This window comes from Garra rufa, chromosome 17 (assembly GCF_049309525.1).
Source record: "Garra rufa chromosome 17, GarRuf1.0, whole genome shotgun sequence".
Lineage (NCBI taxonomy): Eukaryota > Metazoa > Chordata > Actinopteri > Cypriniformes > Cyprinidae > Garra > Garra rufa.
Window position 1 is genome coordinate 5,310,543 of NC_133377.1, and position 21,659 is coordinate 5,332,201.

General features: G+C 39.5%; 1 protein-coding gene across 1 annotated transcript in view; it reads left to right on the forward strand.

Annotated features, from left to right (window-relative positions):
• ripor2 (RHO family interacting cell polarization regulator 2) overlaps positions 1-21,659 on the forward strand; it is a 74,518-nt gene that overhangs the window by 42,950 nt on the left and 9,909 nt on the right. The window contains exons 3-11 of the mRNA XM_073822414.1: positions 742-745; positions 833-856; positions 1,126-1,179; positions 11,574-11,723; positions 13,106-13,169; positions 13,264-13,307; positions 13,647-13,772; positions 14,010-14,158; positions 14,391-14,520. Coding sequence (XP_073678515.1) covers positions 742-745; positions 833-856; positions 1,126-1,179; positions 11,574-11,723; positions 13,106-13,169; positions 13,264-13,307; positions 13,647-13,772; positions 14,010-14,158; positions 14,391-14,520 — 745 coding nt within the window. The remainder of the gene's footprint in view (positions 1-741; positions 746-832; positions 857-1,125; positions 1,180-11,573; positions 11,724-13,105; positions 13,170-13,263; positions 13,308-13,646; positions 13,773-14,009; positions 14,159-14,390; positions 14,521-21,659) is intronic.

Here is a 21,659-nt window from a genome sequence, read left to right on the forward strand (position 1 = left end):
CAAATCTCTAAAAAAACTTACGTGCACTTCTGAATATAGATATCCATTTTAAATTTAATTTCTGTGATTTCGGAATTCCAATTCCAGGACAGGTCTTTTTAAATGTCCTCAAATTCGAATTGAATCAATTTAATTGACCTTGTGCATTCCTATCCGAAAAATGTCTGAGCTTTCTGTAGTGTGCAAGCACCTTTACTCAGAATTACTGTTAATGACACTAGAGGGTATACCCTGCTGAAAAACTGAAAAGCCGTTTACCAAAGGACACATTCAATTTGATTAATCACATAATTCAGGAAAAATCTATTATGGTTTCCACAAAAATATATATTTGTTTACTTTATTTTTGGTCAAATAAATGTAGCCCTGGTGAGTAGAATAGACTGAAAAAAACATACAGTTGAGTTTACATACACCTTTCAGAATCTTCCTTTGAAGCATCAGTGAGCATTTGAACCTTCTGTAATAGTTCATAGGGTCATTTTTATCAGAGAATGTATTTTTAATATGAGACATTTGTGGCTTATTTTTTTATTACAAACAAATAAAATAAAAAAAACAAGTTAAAAAAGTACGAAAAGAAATTAAAAGCTCATTAAGAAGTCATTAATTGCAGTGCAGCATATGTTTTAGTTGAATGCTAGTGTGCTGATGTCAGATGTCTTTACTAGCTTAAAGAAGCAAAAAAATCCTTGGTCAACTATTTTCAGTGCTTCATCAGTTCTAAGATTGTCTTTTCAGCAGGGTATTTGTCCAAATATCAATTTTTAGTAATAAAATGTTGATTTCTATAGCATTCCACTGATTTCATATATCTTTTTTTCTTCTTCAGGGTGTGCTGTATGATCTGGACAAGGTAGGGTCCCCTAACACACTAATGCTTCTTAACCTGTTTAGGTAACCTGTGTTAACCTTTCTAAGAAGTTTGAAATCAGAAACATGCAGCGGGAAATATAAGCAGCTTTGCATAAATAATGTGCTGCATTCCTGCAGCAGTGATCCGTTATTACACCGTACTAATCGCTGCAGGTGTTTAAAATTATGCACTCTGAACTTAAATTTATCCCTGTGTTCTTTTTCAGTAATTTACTTAGATTTTTGATGTTTTCTTTTCTTGCTTCCTAGCAAATCAAGTCCATAGAGCGATACATGCGACGACTGGAGTTCCACATGAGCAAGGTGAAGTTCACATCATTTGTTTTTATATATATATTTCCAAAGTATGAAACAGACAGTGAAAGCACACACATACATATATATATGTATGTATGTATGTATTGTGGCCGGGCGGGGAACAGCACGACAAGACAAGACTTTTAGTTGAGCCCCGGAGGGTGAGTTTATTGAACAGACTTAAGTGAAACGGTGAAGTGGCAGGTGAATGTGCGTCGGTGCTCCGTGAGAGGTGAAGTCCTTGTCGTGCAGAATTCCCCAGGAAGGTGCAAGCAAACGGGTAGGTGCTTGAAGGTGAGTTCGCGGTGGTGGCGGTGTCCAGAAGTGACGGTGGCCAATCGTTCACGGCGAATCTGTAGGGGGAAATGAGAGCAGAGAGCAGGTAAGCTTCAACCTCATCGGAGATAGTTTCTCAGTGATCTGTGGTGAGCAACCGGCTTTTGTAGGGGCGGCGTCCGTGAACGATTGGTCCGTGGTGATGAGGTCCAGGTGTTTGGCGTGAGTTGCCAGGGCGACGCTGATTGTGCCTCGGGACTCCCGCCACAGTATGTATGTATGTATGTATATATATATATATATATATATATATATGTGTGTGTGTGTGTGTGTGTGTGTGTGCTTTCACTGTCTGTTTTATAGTTTGGAAAAAGTACATGCAGTAGGCTACAAGAAGTGAAAATACAGTTATATTTTGTATATGTCCTGACTCATTTTGAGTCTCCTGGTTTGGCATTCTCCAGTGTCTGGGGTCCTGCTGTGTCCCCTTCTTTTTGCAGTGTGTTTTAGTGACATTACAGGTGGGTGTCTGCTGTAAACTACAGTGCTGATTGGCAACTCAGCAGCACGTCTAGTCCCGAAGTAGCCATGGCAACCTGACGACACGAGCTTTGAGGCTGTTGAAGAGCAATTCATAGCTCAAATTAGCCCTACGCACTTGAAATTAGCCCCGCATTCAGCTAGCTCACTGGAACACTCTGAACTGTGTGGCAGTATACAGATCTAAAAAAAAAAACAATTCAATCATTATTTTTTATTGTTTGCACCCTTATAAAGAACATTTCACATGTGACTTGCACAAGTGTTTTGTTTTCCCCTGTGTTTTATGCTGTTCATGGTTGCCACTGGATCTAGGTCAAAGCAATTCCCTCAAGTGACAAACAAACCTCTGATGGCTCAGTCCAGGGTGTTAATGAGCGTGCGCATGTCCAAATAGGAGGGAAATGCATTTTCTTTATGATTTCAGTGAAATGAGAAGGGAAGGTTTGTGTTCAAAGCTAATCAGATATGTGCTGCCCTATTTAGATCGCATGGATCATCAGTCTTGACACCCACAGGAAAGAAAATCACAAGTGAGATCTTTTTAATATCTCAACTGTTTCTCCCAGGCAGAATAAATATAGAGCATATGAACAAGTCTCCTACTTTTCTCCTGAGGAAAAGACCCTAGTAATTTCATTTGTGTCTTCTCTTAAGCTTCAGAGAAGTTTCAACACAGTTTGTGAACGAATCATTATTTTAAACTGGTTCTTGTTATTGAACTGTTAAACCAGTTCAACAAATCAGACTGAATCTTTTGAAAAAATTCATGCATGAAACAAGGACTTTTCTTTAGTAACATATGGGACATACAATCTAGTTATTATAAAAAATGCATGGTATTATATTATATTATAATGTATTAATGATGCCATTACTGGTGATTTTTTATTTTTAACCAGTTTACTGAATAGAATCAGTCTTGCCTGCAATCATAATATCAATATGAATTTAAGTATAAACTTCCATTATTTTCATTATTTTTTTTTAACCAGGTTCTTCTTAAATCAAATTATCTTGTCCATCTTGCTATTCAGGTTAATTTAAAAAGAGTTACTTAGCCATAAAATGAAAGTTCTGTCACTAATTACTCACCCTCATGTAGTTCCAAACCAATAAGACCTTCGCTCATCTTCAGAAGACAAATTAAGATATTTTTGATGAAATCTGAGAGCTTTCTGACCTGCATAGACAGCAATCCAACTGACATGTTCAATGCCCAGAAAGGTAGTAAGTAGGGTTGCACGGTATACCAGTACCACGGTAGTATCGCGATACTGAAGCTCAAAAATCTAATGTTAAACCAGAAAAAAAAGTGCACTATTTAAGTGTCTATGTGGAGTTTGGAAGCTGAACAGTAGCGCACTTACTGCTTGACAATGGAGGCGCTGGTGCAGTCACTTGCTCTTAAAATACTCATACAGATAAAAGTAATACATCTTTCGAATCTGTTTTTTTTTTGTGTGTGTGCACTCACAATAACAACAAAATGTTGCGCTTTTGTAAAATAATTAAAGCAAACAGGGTGCACTTACTGCCGTCTCTGCCTCTGTTAACTTGATCACAAAATTTCAAAACTCTGTGTATACTTGCCTTACAGACTAGAATGTATCTATAAAAAGTGAAATGTATACTTTTAAATGAACCAATTTAAATACAAAACAAATATTGTCATATGTAATCCATATGAAACATGCATACAGGCATCACTACCGCAGAGACGACGAGAGTCAGCTTTGCCGACTTCATGTCTTAAGCCAAAAACAAAGAAAGCAATAGTTTATTAATAAATTATTAAAACGTTAATGCAGTCTCCTTACTGTTTTACTGTCCCTGACACGTTCATAATTATTACATCTGTCAGTGCGCTGTGGGAAGCATTTTTGTGTGCGCTTGAGCTCTTATTAGGCTTTGTAGGCAATTAAAGGCACATTATTATGATTTATATGTTTTATTAATAAACGTGCCACTAATAGTCGAATAATGCTTAAAATGAATGACTACTAGTCGACCAGAAAAATCTTTAGTCGAGGGCAGCCCTATTAAGAACATCATTAAAATAGTCCATGTGACATCAGTGGTTCAACTGTAATGTTATGAAGCTATGAGAATACTTTTTGTGCATAAAGAAAACAAAAATAATGACTTTATTCAACAATTTTGTGCCGGGGGAGGAGGATTTGTTGCAGAAGCTTGGTTTTGATGCCTTTTGAGACGATGCATTAAGAGGGATGAATTAGATGCCCAACTTCTCATAGTGGGTTTAAACGTGTTGACAGTTTCCAATTACTGTTAGTCTGTTAGCATGCTAGAGCACAGCATCTTCTCTAAGAAGTTAATTCCTAAAAGGCTGAGTCCTTTATTCCTCCCTTTTTAAGCTGTGACTATTTTAGTTCCATAGACTCTGTTGAAAGATATCAGCACATAATATCCAGCACATTGATCTGTGAGAGCTGAGTAAAGAGGCCAGTGATGGCTGTAGGAAAACTAATGTCTATAATTATATCATTATTTTATATGTCTCTCACAGAAAGGACATTGATAACAGCCTCAGACTCACAGCAGGGGATTGTGCTTTTAAAAATCAACTTCATAACAACCCTAGTTGTTCCGCTTTCCCATAGGAAGTTAGGCAACACCAACAGGAAGTTTCAAAAGGCCTCAGCTTGGAGTTTATGATCTGGCTTTGGGCCCCAAAGATGTTTGATGTGGGTGAATTATTGTAGATTTAATCTCTGTCTGGCATCCCCCCTGGGTAGGGGTCTAAATCCTCTGATCACAGCTGATACATGCCTCTGACTTAAGAGGATTTTTCCACTTCGTCCATTTAAAACGACCTCATTGTACAGTGATACATATTAATGTGGCATGTATGTGTGCACCCTTGGTTTCGGTCCTTCTGTTGTTTTTGTGGTATGTGTGGACCAGCTGTGTATTCTTGGCTTGTTATTTGACTCAGTAGGCCTAATCCGAAGCTGTACACTTGCGATGGACAGAGGGCTGACAAACAGCTGCTCAAACGCATGCATGGCTGGGCTGGGTTGAGTCGCGCCTTGGACCTCTGCTGTCAACCAAAACAAAGTCGTGCCCAAGTAGATCAAAAGAGTTCCCAGTGGGAATGACTGTTTGCAGAAATGCATATCTGGGTGTATGTCACTCAGTTTGCCCCAGATGCATCATCTTCTACACCAACACACTCCTACACAGCAGACCACTAATAACCTCACACAATTTATTTTATTTTATATGTGACCCTGGACCGCAAAACCAATTCTAAGTAGCACAGGTATATTGGTAGCTCTAGCCCAAAATACATAGTTTGAGTCAAAATCATTGATTTTTCTTTTATGCCAAAAATCATTAGGATATTAAGTAAAGACCATGTTCCATGAAGATATTTTGTAAATTTTCAACCGTAAATATACTAAACCTAATTTTTGATTAGTGATATGCATTGCCAAGAACTTTATTTGGACCATTTTCAAGGTGATTTTCTCAATATTTAGATTTTTTTGCACCTTCAGGTTCTAGATTTTCAAATAGTTGTATCTTGGCCAAATATTGTCCTAACAAACCATACATCAATGGAAAGCTGATATAATCTGAAGTGTGAACGGAATGTAATGTTTTGAAATTCTTAATTGTGTGTTAATTCCAATTAAAAGAAAATTATAGTTTAAATTTATATGAAATGCAATAAGCTGAACTTCACAGTGCTTTTTTGACCCACTTAATTACGGGTCGACCAACATGTGTTTTTAGGGCAGATTCCAATACCGATTATTACAGATAAAGTAGAACGATAACCGATATTTTGAACCGATATATATATATATATATGTCTGGTTTAAAAATGACAATGTCAAAATTAAGAATAACAAGGTCTGTGACAAAAATTTTCTTTAAATGTTTTAAAATTGTTTTATCGCCAAATCAGTTTTGATACCGATAACCATAAAATGCCTAATATGGGCACCGATATTTGCCCAGACTGATAATCAGTCGACCCCTACACCTAAATTAGGACTTAACGGCATCTATATCTATCTATCTATATATCTATATATCTATATATCTATATATCTATATATATATATATATATATATATATATATATATATATATATATATGCTCACAGGTTCAAAAAATACATTTGAACTTTTTAATTAGTAATTTCTGTAACTTGGAATTTGGTTGGGTAACTTGGAAAATGGTTTAAATCTGCCTTTTTTTGTTGTGGAAACTCATATTATAATCTTATATCTATATAATGAAATCCATTAATTTTTAAGTGAGGCGCAAGTATCGAAATACTTTTTGAGGCCACTGGATCTTGAGGATTGTTTAGTCGTGTGCTCAGAGAAAGTTGTCATACTGTGGCAGCCACCGCAGGGCTTGTCTGTTTGTGTCGCCACGGGCACTGCCTGTGAGAACAAATGCTGTGGGCACAGCAAATGAGATAGAAAGCGGTCACTGAGCGGACATGAATATTTAACTGAGACAATATCAGTCTGGCTGAGGATCAGACAATTGTAATGCTCAGTGCATCTTTCCTGCTCTGTCCGTATCAAGCAAACACAAAGCTCCGCCAAACCCTCTGCTGACATCCTCTGCTAACCTAAGCGACACACCATGCTGTTAGTCACGAGTCACTCTTGTTTAGACTCATTCTATGGATACCTTTGGTAAATTTGAGAGCTTTGGAGAATTGGTCAGATGACATTTGTGTGAGTGTCCTGTGGATAACACATGAGCTCTCAAATCTCATTTGCAATTGAATGCTTACTGGTTTGACCGATACGTGTTTTTCAGGGCTGATTATTACAGATCAAGTAGACCGATAACCAATATTTTGAACCAATATATATCTGGTGTAAAAATGAAGATGAACATCAAACTTAAAAATAACAAGGGCTCTGACAAAAAAAAATCTTTAAATGCTTTTAAGTTATTTTATCAACAATTCGTTTTCGAAAGTGACATTACCGATAACCATAAAACTGCTTAATATCGGCGCTGATAATCAGTTGACCCCTAATACTTGCACATCTTCAAATGTCACTCACTATGACAGTAATCATTGGTTCTGGCTTACATGTTGTCACATGATCAGTTGTGTTGCGGCATGATTAAATATGCGGAGGTGCCAGTGAGATTTGATGAAGAAAATGTTTTTAGTGAATAATGACTTATAGGAATAGTTAAAGTTCTTTTGTCATTTACTCACCCTCAAGTTGTTTATCTTTGGAATACAAAAGATTTTTTAATGAAAAAAAGGTTAAAACTTTCATGCTTCAATAAGTTATATTAAACATCCATAGAGCTCATCAAACGGAAGTAAACAGAAGCTCAACTATATTTACCAAACGTTTTAGAACATATTGGTTCTTGTGCATCAAGCAAGCTTTTTTGATCTTTAATTTATAGGGCCCTATTATTTGAGCGAAAAAGAAAAAGGTCTTCACAGCAACCTGTCAAAATAAAAGTTTGGTTTAACTTGAAGAAATTGTGACGGAAATATATTACTACTGTAATGATAGCACTGCTACTAATTATAAAATTACTATTAAAACATTATTAAAAATGTAAAAAATAATGTTTTTTTTTTTATAAATGAATTATTTAGAGATGCTTTTGATTGTTAAACCTGAATGAAACCATTAAAATGGAATCCAGAAAATTGATGGAAAACTCAGAATTTGGTAAAAAAAATACAATTAAATTTGAGAAGAAAAAAGAAACGTAAGTTGTAATTTTTGTTAAACTTTTTATAAATGTCTGTTAAATTGTGTAAGTTTTGTGACTACAATTAAGTAGACATGCTTTTTGATAAATAACTTTTTAAACCGTTAAAACGTCTAGAAAGAGTAAAGCGGGGGGGGGGGGGGTGGAATCAAGAAAAATTAAATTGGAAAAAACAGAATTTGTCTAACTGTTTGTCTAATATATGTCGTTTATCATGAACAACTGATGCTTTTGTAGTATATAAAAATTTAAAAAATAATATATGTTTATGCATATGTGAATAAAAATCTAAAAAAAATTCTCATACAAATCTATTGTATGGCATCAGAAGGCATTAAATCTATTGAACTACCTGGGTGCTAAAAATGCAAATCGTAAAATGAGTATTTAATGGTACCTTTATGGTGCTTTATGTTCTTGTTGGAGTCCCTGGCTACGGAGTGTTTTTTATTTTATGGAAAATTCATTTAAATTAGACACTGGGCTGATAGCTAGAGTTCAGAAAAGCTGTGTTTTTCCAAAGGCTTATTTATTGTCAAAACGCAGCTCATAAAAATTCACCCATCAGACCCCACCCAACAGCCAGAATGGTCCGGGCTGGGGGCGGTTATGGTGATTCATTTCCCATGCTGCTTAGCTGCTATGGCAGATGAGAGAAGTCAGACAAGGGGTTTTATGGAGCCAAATTAACAGGCATCTGTGTGCCACAGCAGGGCCGCGATTGGTGACGGTACGCATCACCATGTGTATATGTGTGTGGTACATGGTTCTCCAGACTTGGGTGGGTCTTTCCTCCCAGTGTAATTAAACCCACAGGACCACCGTCCAGACACTCTATGCCCACATGCACACAGCTAACTGTTTGTCTAATGTATGTCGTTTATCATGAACAACCCCCACACATCATAGCACACACATGCACATCCATCATAGGCACAGTTAATATACCCCATCCACACACACTAATTGGGTTAGATTGTCCTGTTTCTCACCCCATCCCCTTAATGAGAGACTTCAAAAAGCCCCGCATCAATATTTCACGTCCCTCGCTGCATGTGTTTGAATATTTCCTTTTGATTTAGTATCTTGACATGTTTTGTTTTCCACTATAAGAGGAAAATCTGTACATTATGGAGGAAATCTTCATACAGACTTCCTTACAGAGCGCAGCTCAGTAGGGCACATCCTTCACATCACAGCAGGGTTTCCTAAAAGATTTTGTATTTCCAGTGGGGGGCAACTCTCCTCAAACCCAAAAACGCTTCTTAGATTTTGGTAAACATTAACAATTAAGTTTCTTCCAACATAAAAAAAAAATGTTTTTGATTAAAATGCCATTATAACAAAACTTTGAAACTCTGAAACTTTGTAAACTGATTTAAAGAGGACATCAGATGCCCATTTTCTACAAGTTGGTATGATTCATGAGAGTCTTTGTGAGATGTCTGAAACATACTTTGGTTAAAATTCCTCAATGGTCATGTAAAACACCTTTTTACCTTGTCAAAAACAGCTTTGTTCACAGTGACCCGTTTCGGTGCATCTTTAAATGCTAATAAGCTCTGCTTACCCTGTCCCCTCTTTTTTTGTGTATTTGGTAGCACGTCACCATAACAAACAAAACTAATTCACCACGTCTTCAATGGCTCTGATGTCCGGAGAAAATAAAGACTCTAATGTTGACTTTTACATCCAAATACAAAACACCTGCATTGCTTACAAGACATTGTTGTTTCTACAGCTGCTCAAGCACGGAAAAATGTCAGAAATGTGCTAATACGGGACAGCATGATGTCATACTGCTCAGAAAATCTAAATGGTTTGATAATTGAGACTGTTTAGGATTTTTGTGGATTAAAATAAAGTGTGAATGGATTTTTATCATTGTAGAGTGGTTACATTCACACACTGCAAAGACATTTATATGCAAACACCATGTAAAACTTAATTTTTTTGCCAGATGAGCATTTTGTTTGCAAATTGGGTAGCACAAATAGCACAATGCAATTTTTTTCATTTCAGTCATTAAATATTGCATTAACACAGTAACATACTAGCATATGTGTAAATATATTGTAGGCAGTTTGCTTGTTAACACTCATGAAACAAGTGTGGTAATGAGCATTCTCATTTCATTATGACAAAAACACATTCTGTAGTCCGTATTTACTGAAAATGAATCAAAATGCACTGGAAGTCAATGCAAATAAGCGGTAATGAAATAATAAAAAAATGTTCCTGCATTTTATGGGCTTCACATTAACCACATTAATATTTCTGTAAACGGCAGCTGCCATCCAAAGAACACAACTGATTTTTATTTTTTTATTCACTGCTGTTCATTTTTTATTGAATAAAGTAATACTCTTATTCAACGGGATGCATTAGATTGATTAAAAGTGACAGTAAAAATTTTATAATGTTATTAAAGATTTATGTTTCAAATAAAACTTGTTTTTGAAGTTCATATTCAAAAGAATCCTGAAAAATGTATTGCAGTTTCCACAAAAATATTTAACAGCTCAATATTAAGCTGTTTTCAACATTGATAATAATAAGAAGTGTTTTTGAGCAGCAAATCAGCATATTAAAATGATTTCTAAAGGATCATGTGACACTGAAGACTAAATTAATGATGCTGAACATTCAGCTTTGACATTAAAGGAATAAATTACATTTAAATATATATATATATATATATATATATATATATTAAAAAAGGGAATTTTTTAATGAGTATATTTCACAGTATTATTGTTTGAAAGAATTTAACCCATAGTCTGATTTGTTTTATAAAAAAAAATGCCATTAAAGAGGGTCTCACTGACTTCATTAGGAACAACCAGTTCATGTATGTATGGGTCAAAATTATTGATTTTTCTTTTATGTCAAAATCATTAGGATATTAAGTAAAGATCTTGGTCCATGAAGATATTTTGTAAATTTCCTACCATAAATATATCAAAACTTAATTTCTGATAGGTAACATGCATTGCTAAAAACTTCAGTTGGACAACTTTAAAAGCGATTTTCTTAATATTTTGATTTTTATTGCACCCTCAGATTCCAGATTCTAACAAACCATCCATAAGTGGAAAGCTTATTTATTCAGCTTAATGTGTAAATCTCAATTTCAAAAAAATGTACCCCCATGACTGGTTTTGTGGTCCAGGGTCACATATATGTATAATTTTGCTGTGGCACTGCAGATTGTGGAAACACTGCATCACAGGAAGTCACTGCTGGATCTCTCGTTTAGCTGAAGTGTCCATCCCTCTTCCTGCCTGCTCTATTTTCTCTCCCCCATCATTCTCTATTCTCGCTGGCCCTTTCGGCTCACTTGTTTCTGTCACTTGCGGTCCATCTCTGCATCCTTATTTGCCCCTCTTGCTATCTCTCCATCCCCCTCAATCACTCCTCTCTTCAGCACTGGTATAAGATTAGCATAGCTAATTTGAGCCGGCCAGTGTTCACTGAGTTGTGAATGTGCTAAATGTGCATTTCCATGATAAAGGCCGTGGCTCCGAGCTGCTCGTCTGTCACAGAAGTATGGCATTACTATTGTCCCGAGGGCTGTTGAGCCGCATCATTTCGTGTTTGCTTTTGAAGTGTTCAAATTAATTTTTTCAGCACTCGGTACAGTACACCGCTCTATTGTGCTGAGAGAACGTTACAGTAGATTGTAAAAGCCACGTTTCTTTGCTGAATGGGGACCCCCAGGGCTCTGTAATGATGTATGCAAGTACTTTAGACATCAAAGCAAGCGTTTATGCAATCTTTAGTGAGCGTGTGCAATGCGGCTTTTGTGTAATATAAGTCTGTGTGTGTGTTTTTACAGATCGACGAGCTGTACGAGGGCTTTTGTATTCAGAGACGGTTGCGTGATGGCGCCAGTAAGATGAAACAGGCCTTCACTGCTTCACCCTCCACTAAAGGCACACGTGAGAGTCTGGCGGAGGTCAACCGCAGATACAAAGAGTATACAGAGGTACATTATTAATGTTTGTTTGTCTGAGTCGTTGGCCAATTTTTTCTTTCAAAGAAAGGTTTTGAACAACTCACTTTCACTGTTTGAGTTTCCGTTCGCGGCCGTCTTGCCAGTCAAGAGGTGTCGATCTCCGAATGAGAGGATGGATAGCTCCTAAAGCATATTTCCATATAAATGCACGGCTAATTTGTTGTTTTGTCGCAAGTGAAAAACAATATTAAACTTCTAGTTGTAAAAAGAGCCTCATATAAGCCTAATATTTCGTCCTATGGAGTCCATTCATTCGCATTCGGAGATCAACACTTCTTGACTGGCAAGACGGCTGCGAGCGGAAACCCAAACAGTGAAAGTGAGTTGTTCAAAATCTTTCTTTTTAGTAAACTGTGTGTACACAAAGAATGTTCTCAGTGCTTGAGCTCATGTGTAGAGACCCAGGTGATACTTCGAGCAAAGTTTGATGGTGTGTCGAGCCTTCTTAGTGTTGTAAAAATATCGATTTTGATGCGCTCAAATTTATGCCCCTAGTACTCCCATTCACCGGCCACTGACCACAAAATTAAATCACGGTCAATCTCAAAAACGGCTTGTTTGTCGTAATTGTGCTTTTAGATATAAGTTTGTCTCGTTTACAGTAAAAAAAAAAAAAAGCCCAGGTTGCATTTTGGCAAGTTATCCTTTAATGCATTGTTTATCCTTCTATAGCATTAGTAAGCAATATGCAATAACATGCATTTTGTATGATCCCTATTTTGGTAAAATAATTAACATTTTGCAGATTCTGAAAGGGGGATGTAAACCTTTGACCTGAACTACATACTTTTTAAACTATTTAAAGGGAAAGTTGACCAAAAAATGTAAATTCTGTCATTAATTGCTCACCCTCATGTCATTCCAAACCTGTAAAACAATTGATATTTAAGATATTTTTGATGAAGTCCGAGAGCTTTTTGACACTCCTGACCCAGAAGCGTAGTAAGGACATCGTTAAAAAAGTCCATGTGACATCGGTGGTTCAACCATAATTTTATGAAGCTACAAGAACACTTTTTATGCATCGTGGTGCTCTCCTGAACAAGCAACAGAGCCTTACACGGAAGAAAAAAAAATTGTTGAATAAAATCGTTATGTTTGTTTTCTTTGCGCACAAAACATTTCACTTCATAACATTAATGTTGAACCACTGATGTCACATGGACTATTTTAACAATGTCCTAACTACCTTTCTGGGCCTAGAACGTTTCAGTTGCATTGCTGTTTATGCAGGGTCAAAAAGCTTGTGGATTTTATCAAAAATATCTTAATTTCTTAATGACAGAATTAAAGTTCAATCAAATTGTCAATTCACCTATCATTCATATTACCATGTGTTCATGTCTCCTCAGAACATGAGCACTTTTGAGGCTGAGCTGGAGAACCTGTTGGGGGAGTTTCATATCAAAATGAAAGGTACAGGATTTTGGCACAAAAATGTGGAAGAATCTATCAAATATTTGTTGAATTTCAGTAACAAACTTTTCAACACCTTTGCTTCCCATCTCAGGATTGGCTGGTTTTGCCAGGCTTTGTCCCGGCGATCAGTATGAGGTGAGTTGTTTAGAAAACCTAAAATTCTTTCAGAACATATTTTTTTCTGTAATAAAGCCAGATGCGTCTGTCGTCTATCAAATTACTAAACGCTTGTAGTAATTGCCTGCTGCTCTGCCAAGTACATCCAGTCCATTCGTAATCACAGCTCGCCTAGCAACGTTTTCTCTTCTGATCCACAAGTACATACAACCACCAAACCCAATTAGGTTTTGTAAGGCTGTATAAAACTAAACCCTGAAAACTCCCATTGCTTTTACTGCTCTATTAACAATTCTGAGGACTTTTTCTTAATTCTGACATTTTTAGTTCTTTTTGCTTGCTTTCTTTTTCGGGCAGATTTTCATGAGATATGGCCGACAGCGGTGGAAACTGAAGGGGAAGATCGAAACGAACTCCAAGCAGAGTTGGGATGGAGAGGAAATGATCTTCATGCCCCTCATTACAGACCTCATTAACATCAAGGTGGGCTCCAGTCCACACAGTCGTCCATGAAAGAGTCTCAATGTAACGAGAAAATGGGCTGTAACCACCATAGACCTTCAAACAGACACATCCCATGCACCATTGATTTATTCATTCTAGTCTTTAATATTTGTTTACATCCTTGATGAATGCAACACAAACATATTCCTATGGATAAAGCTATGAACTTATCTTGGATAAATGTCATTTCTCAATCCATGACCTTTATTCTTCTAGGTGACCGAGTTAAAAGGGTTGGCCACTCACATTTTAGTGGGTAGTGTGATCTGTGAAACCAAGGACCTGTTCACCGCTATGCCTCAGGTTGTAGCTGTAGACGTCAACGACCTGGGAACCATTAAACTTAACCTGGAGGTCGCCTGGTTGTAAGTGAAGTTATCTTATAAAACAAGATAAGAAGTGTGGAGTTTCAGTTCATTTAGCCACAGTAAATAAAAGTGATGGTATACTGCCCTCTTTAGGACAGTTAGGAAAGTTATACTGAATTATTTACCGTTAACCCTGAGTTTTTAACAGTTAATGTGTTTTCTTTCTTTTAATACCTTTGTACAATATTAGATTGCTGTACATGAATCTATGTCTGTTTTGTTTTCACAGTCCGTTTGACGTGGAGGATCTAACCCTGTCCTCTGGAAACATCAGTAAAGCCACCGCCCTTCAGAGACGAGTATCAGTGTACAGCCAAGGCACACCCGAGACGCCCACTTTCCAGGACACGTCTTTCTTTGTAAGTGCACTTCTGAAAACTACTTCTCAGTTCTGTTTAAAGTCCTGCTACTATTAGTATGCCAAACCCGTAAGCTTGATTTGTAGCTGCATTACACTCTCACATCCTGCCCTTGAGAAAAAAGTACACTTTAGCATATATTAAATACACTTAGTTGAACTTAAGAGTGATTTTTTTTTACCTACTTTAATAGGACTTTATATGAAATTTTACACTTTGAAAATGAAATTGAAGTCATTGAAGTAAACTGTCAAATGTACTGACAAGCATGTATGGTAAACTAAAATATACTTTAATGTAATTTTTATGTAATCTTGTAAGTATTTAAATACATTTATAAATGCACATTTGTAATGAAAATAATTGCAATTTAGTACATTTAAAAAATACCAACTTTATATGTAAAATCAAAACACTAAAGTTAAAAATATTATCAAGTTCACATGTTTTAGGATATTAGTCAATACATCAAAATAAGTGTTTTTCTTTAAATCATGAGAGAAGATTACTAAAATGTAATGATTTAAGGTGTATACTAATAGTCAAAAGTTTTTGAACGGTAAGATTTTTAATGTTTTTTTTAAAGAAGTCTCTTCTGCTCACCAAGCCTGCATTTATTGATCCAAAGTGCAGCAAAATAGGACAATTTTGAAATATTGTTACTATTTAAAATAACTGTTTTCTTTTTAAATATATTTTAAAATGTAATTTATTCCTGTGATTTCAAAGCTGAATTTTTAGCATCATTATTCTAGTCACATGATCCTTCAGAAATCATTCTTTTTTTGCTGCTCAAAAAACATATTATTATAATTGTTATGTTGAAAACAGCTTCTACAGAGTAGAATTCTTCAGGTTTATTTGGTGAATAGAAAGTTCAGAAGAACAGCATTTATCTGAAATAGAAGTCTTTTGTAACATTATAAATGTCTTTATCATCACTTTTGATCAATTTAAAGCAACCTTGCTAAATATTTTTGATAATTTTTTATAAAAATACTGTATAATGTTACAAAAGCTTTTTATTTTCAGATACATGCTGATCTTTGGATCTTTCTGTTCATCAAAGAATCAAGAACAAATGCACTGTTAGATTATATATTATGTTAGATTAAATATTGTTAATAATAATAGGTAAAAATGTTTCTTGAAATCAGCATATTAGAATGATTTCTGAAGGATAATGTAACACTAAAGACTGGAGTAATGATGCAGAAAATGTAGCTATGATCACAGGAATAAATCACATTTTAAAATATTTTAAAATAGAAAACAGTTATTTTAAATAGCAAAAATATTTTAACATTTTACTGTTTTTGCTGTACTTTAAATCAAATAAATGCAGGCTTGGTGAGCAGAAGAGACCTCTTTAAAAAACATTAAAAATCTTACTGTTCAAAACCTTTTGACTGGTAGTATATTTTTAAAATAAACTTTTTACTTAAGTGTTCTTTTTAAAAGTGTGTTCCCTCTCAGTCTGTCTCTTCGACGTCTCGTTGAGACCGACGAATTGGGATATCGCCTGGATAGACCAATCTACTTCGTGTGTAAACTAAACGAACCAATGAACATTGGCATGCATGATTGCAGCCAGCAGCGGCTGATCACAGCGTGAGCATATAATGAGCAGCAGGTGCCATGCATAGACAGGTTTCGCTTCAGAGCCGGACCCGTCTTCTGACGAGTCATCGAAGCTATTTTTCAAAACAACGTCTCTTTTTCTTTTTTGTGTTGGTGGCACGGCGCTTCAGTGGCGGTGGTCTTCCGTGTCGAGTGGAAGCACACAGCTGGTTTGCACCACCCACCTTCTGTGTTGCTGCGGCCATCTCCCCTGTGCGCTTCAGCACTAAAAGAGCAAATTCCTGAAAGAGTGAATTTTAAAAGAGCTCCACGGGTGAACGTCTTTATAAAGACGAGGGATTTACATCATGCCTTTTTCCCCGTGCATTTCTGGATGCGGCCGTTTCCTGGCGCCGGGCGATGGCCATGACCGCTGCCTCACATGTCTGCCCCCATTGCGGGAGGATGACTATCACGGAGTTGCGGACCAGACTCCATTTCCTGCAAAGGGGCGGGGTTCCAGTCCCTCTACCCAGATCGAGCGTTCCTCCAGGAAAATGCCGGGGTGGGCGTAACTTCTGGAAGCAGGGGGCTGGCCGGTCTGACGGTGACGGCGAGGAATTCCATTGGCGCTTCCATCGGTGGGGGCTCCTCCTTCCACCGACGCTCCGTTGCCACTGGAGCTTTCAGGGGAGCGGGTTGGACCTCCTCTAGGGGTACCGCCCGTTACCTTTGGGGCTCCCCCCGATGGACAGATGTCGGTCGCGGCATCGGAGGGAGAGCCAGACCTTTCTGGGGAGGATGACGGCGCACTGTCGTCCGCTGGGCGGTCAGCGGTGCCTGATACTGACCCGGAGATGATGGCTATGCTTGCCCGGGCCGCCGAGAGGGTAGGGCTTGAATGGAATCCTCCATCACGTCCCGACCCCTCCCGGCTGGATGATTGGTATCTCGGGGTGGCCTGCGCTGGTTCTCAGCGTCCCACCCCAGTGCCTTTCTTCCCGGAAGTGCATGAAGAGCTCACCCGGACGTGGACGGCACCTTTCACTGCCCAAAACCATTTGAGTGGGACCTCCTCCCTCACCACCCTTGATGGCGGGCCAGCGCGGGGCTTTACGGGCGTCCCGCCGGTGGAGCGCACTGTCGCGATGCAGCTGTGTCCCGGCACTGCTTCCACTTGGCGGGGCAGCCCGTCGCTCCCTTCCCGGGCCTGTAGGCACTCGTCGGCTCTGATCGGCAGTGCCTACTCGGCCTGTGGTGCCGCTGGTTCCGCCTTACACGCCATGGCGTTACTACAGGTTCATCAGGCTTAGGCACTGAAGGACCTGTACAAGGGTGGTCATGACCCAGAAGTTCTCCGTGAACTTCGTATCGCCACGGACCTCGCGCTACGTGCGACGAAGGTGACTGCACGGTCTCTGGGTCGTGCCATGTCCACTATGGTGGTCCAGGAACGCCATCTCTGGCTGTGTCTGGCTGATATGAGGGACTGCGATAAGACCAGGTTCCTCAACGCTCTGGTGTCCCAGACCGGCCTCTTCGGCGACGTGGTGGAAAACTTTGCCCAGCAGTTCTCCGCCGCCCCGGCGTGCAGCTGCTGCCTCCACCCGGTCACCGGCGGCACCTCAGTCTGCTCGTCGCCGAGGGCGGCCCCCTGCCTCCGCCCCCGCTCCACAGCAGCCACCGCACCAAATACTTGACAAAAGAGCAAATTTCTCTATCCCTGGGTCCCCAGAGGGGATGGCGGGGAGCGCGCGGGTCATCCCTGCGCCTCACCCACCCTCCCCCCTCGCTAGCGAGTGACGATGGGCGGTTCGAGAGTGCTGCGAAATGGACTACTCACGCACCATCGGCTCATATGCAGGTAAGCGTCTCGCACACACAACACACAGACGCTCTGACCCCGCTTCAGACTGGCTACGAGACGCCCGGGCGGGGTCCCTGCGCCCCATATCGCTGCTCCCCCGCGGGTACGTCGGTGGTCCCCCTCGTGCCCCTTGTACACTACCTGGGAGCCTGGACAGAGCTTCCAAGCCCATCTTGCTGGCTCCGGGTCAACTGGGAAAAGAGCAAACTCACTCCTACGCAGAGGATCTCTTTTCTCGGTATGGAACTGGACTCGGTCACTCAGACAGCACGCCTCACGCAGGAACGTGCTCAGTCAGTGTTGAACTGCCTGAATACATTCAGGAGCAGGTCGGCGGTCCCACTGAAACAGTTTCAGAGGCTCCTGGGGCATATGGCAGCAGCAGCAGTGGTTACACCGCTAGGGCTGCTCCATATGAGACTGCTTCAACACTGGCTTCATGGCCAAGTCCCGAGGAGAGCGTGGCTACGCGGCTCTTACCAGGTTCAAGTAACACCGGCCAGCCGCCAAACCTTCATCCCGTGGTCAGACCTCTCATTCCTACGGGCAGGAGTACCCATGGAACAGGTCTCCAGGTATGCTGTGGTACACACGGATGCCTCCACCACCGGTTGGGGAGCCACGTACAACGGCCAGGCAGTTTCAGGGGTTTGGACGGGCCCCCAGCTAACTTGGCGCATCAGCTGCCTCGAGTTGCTTGCAGTACATCTTGCCCTGCTCCGACTCAAAGGGCACCTACGAGGCAAGCACGTGCTGGTCCGTACCAACAACATTTCGACCGTTGCGTACATCAACCGACAAGGTGTTCTAGGTGACCTCAGACCAGCTCTTTGTGTGTCATGGAGGCAGGCAGAAGGGGAATGCCGTCTCCAAGCAGAGGATGGCCCACTGGATGGTGGATGCCATTACCCTGGCCTATCAGGTTCAGGGTGTGCCCTGCCCCCTCAGGTTGAGAGCACACTCAACTAGAAGTGTTGCATCCTCCTGGGCGTTGGCTCGTGGCGCCTCGCTAAATGACATTTGTAGAGCTGCGGGCTGGGCGACCCCTAACACGTTCACTAGGTTCTATAGCCTTCGTGTAGAGCCAGTTTCCTCCTGTGTTCTCACCTTAAACAGGTAGAAACACAGAGAGGGCTCGGGTCGGCTTGCTATACTGCTCCAGAGTATCCCTAGAGTAACTCTGTCGAGTTCCTCCACTGAGCTTGACAGCCTGACGTAGCGGAGCATCCGGTGTCAGGCCCTCACTCGATGAATCCTTCAGAACCGGTAGAGGGTCAGGCTCCATATAGATACTTAACTGCATCTCTTATATATTCCATAATGTGCCCTAGAGGCTGTGTGTTTCCCCGGTAGACCTTCTATCATCTCACGAGGGTTCAACCACCTCCAATCTTCCATATATCCTGAATTGAGTTATATGTGTATTGCTCCGAACCTCCTACAGAAAGGACGTGAGCTCCACACATTCCCAGTGCTCCGGCCTCACTGAAGTAGGTGGTGCTATGTTATACGGTGACTGGTATTCCTTGATCCGAGCCCTGGCCGAAGCCAGAAAAGGGGCCCAGGAAGCTCACTCAAGACACTGGAAGGGGCAGCAGCCGTGGCGTTTTGTTAGGGATCCCAATTCGTCGGTCTCGACGAGACGTCGAAGAGACCGACTGAGAGGGAACGTCTCGGTTACGTATTGTAACCCTCGTTCTCTGAAGGATGGAACGGAGACGTCTCGTCCCGTCGCCTCGGCTCCTGTACCGCCGCTGTACGGCCGGGCCTTGCTCGGCTCCTGAGCGAAAACCTGTCTATGCATGGCACCTGCTGCTCATTATATGCTCACGCTGTGATCAGCCGCTGCTGGCTGCAATCATGCATGCCAATGTTCATTGGCTCGTTTAGTTTACACACGAAGTAGATTGGTCTATCCAGGCGATATCCCAATTCGTTGGTCTCGACGAGACGTCTCCGTTCCCTCCTTCAGGGAACGAGGGTTACAATACGTAACCGAGACATTAAACATAGTGTAAGTGTAAGTGGCCTTTATTTTTAATAATTTTATATAATCTGCAATTACAACTGTTTAATAGCATTTATAAGCAATTATAAGATTTGATGGGCACATTCAGTACAGTTAGGCACACATAATTTTCACAAGGATGTACATTCAGTATCATACAGGATATTGAGGTTTTGCAATCAGGTGTTACATCACGGTCACACTGTCACACCTCAGTACTAAGCTAAATATTAATGCTACTGAGTCTGCTGTAGATGTTCCCTGTTCAGTGTTTGTCATTTTGTGTGTATTATTGAATATGACAGCACTTGTATCTTGTGTGTGAATGTTCATGTTTAGTCTGTGCTGTTGTGTCTAATTAATTGTATCCCCCTGTGGTACTATGTGCATCATGGTTGTTGTGTATATGTGTGTGTGTTGATGGCAAAGAAGTGGCATCCACGACGGTGGGAGGGCCAACGTCTCTCGTTCTTGCACACGCTCAGAGACACACTCTTAGAGAAACTCAGACGCAGTCGCTCTTTTGGCGATCTGGCTGCACTGAGACCTCGATCCAGGTCCAGTCTGGAAGTCTACGTGAGTCACTGAGTGCCCTGCCCTTCTGAGTGAACATCTGCGTGTGGATCTTTTCTTTGCTTGCATTTTCTGCTTTAACTCTCATTTCTTCACACACATTATAAACAAAGGTTGTTCAACTGCTTTTCAGTTTTATGTTCAGTATGTACACTACCAGTCAAAAGTTTTTGAACCATAACATTTTTAACGTTTTTTAAAGAAGTCTCTTCTGCACACCAAGCCTGCATTTATTTCAAAAGTAGAGCAAAACCTTGAACTTGAAATATTTTTTACTGTTTTCTATTTGAATTTATTTTAAAATTTCATTTATTCCTGTAATTTCAAAGCTGAACTTTTAGCATCATTACTCCAGTCACATGATCCTTCAGAAATCATTATAATATTAAAAAATGATTTACTATTATTATTAGGTTAAAAAAAAGCATTTTTTGCTGTTTGCATTTTTTTTCAGGTTTCTTTGATGACTAGAAAGTTCAGAAGAACAGCATTTATCTGGAAATAGAAATCTTTTGTAACATTATAAATGTCTTTATTGTCACATTTGATCAATTTAATGTATCCTTGCTAAATAAAAGTATTAATTAAATTTTAAAAAATACTGACTCGCTTTTAAATGGTATAGTGTATTATGTTACAAAAGCTTTTTTATTTCAGATAAATTTGATCTTTGCATCTTTCTATTCATCAAATAATCCTAAAAAATGTATTCAACTGTTTTAAATATTGACAATAATAATAAATGTTTTTTGGACAGAAAACTAACATAGAATAATTTCTGAAGGATCATGTGACACTGAAGACTGGAGTAATGATGCTGAAAATGTAGCTTTGATCACTGAAATAAATTACATTTTAAAATATTTTTAAATAAAAATCAGTTATTTTAAATAGTAAAAATATTTCACAATATTACAGCTTGTGCTGTACAAATAAATGCAGGTTTGGTGAGCAGAAGAGATGTCCTTACAAAACATTTAAAATCTTACTTAAAGTCCAAAATCCTTTGATTCATAGTGTATCTGATGGTCAATGGTTTTTAATCAGGGTTCTCTGTTTAAAAAAAGTTTAAAAAAACATCATTTGAAATAGAAAACTTGTGTAACAATGTCCATACTGTCACATTTGCTC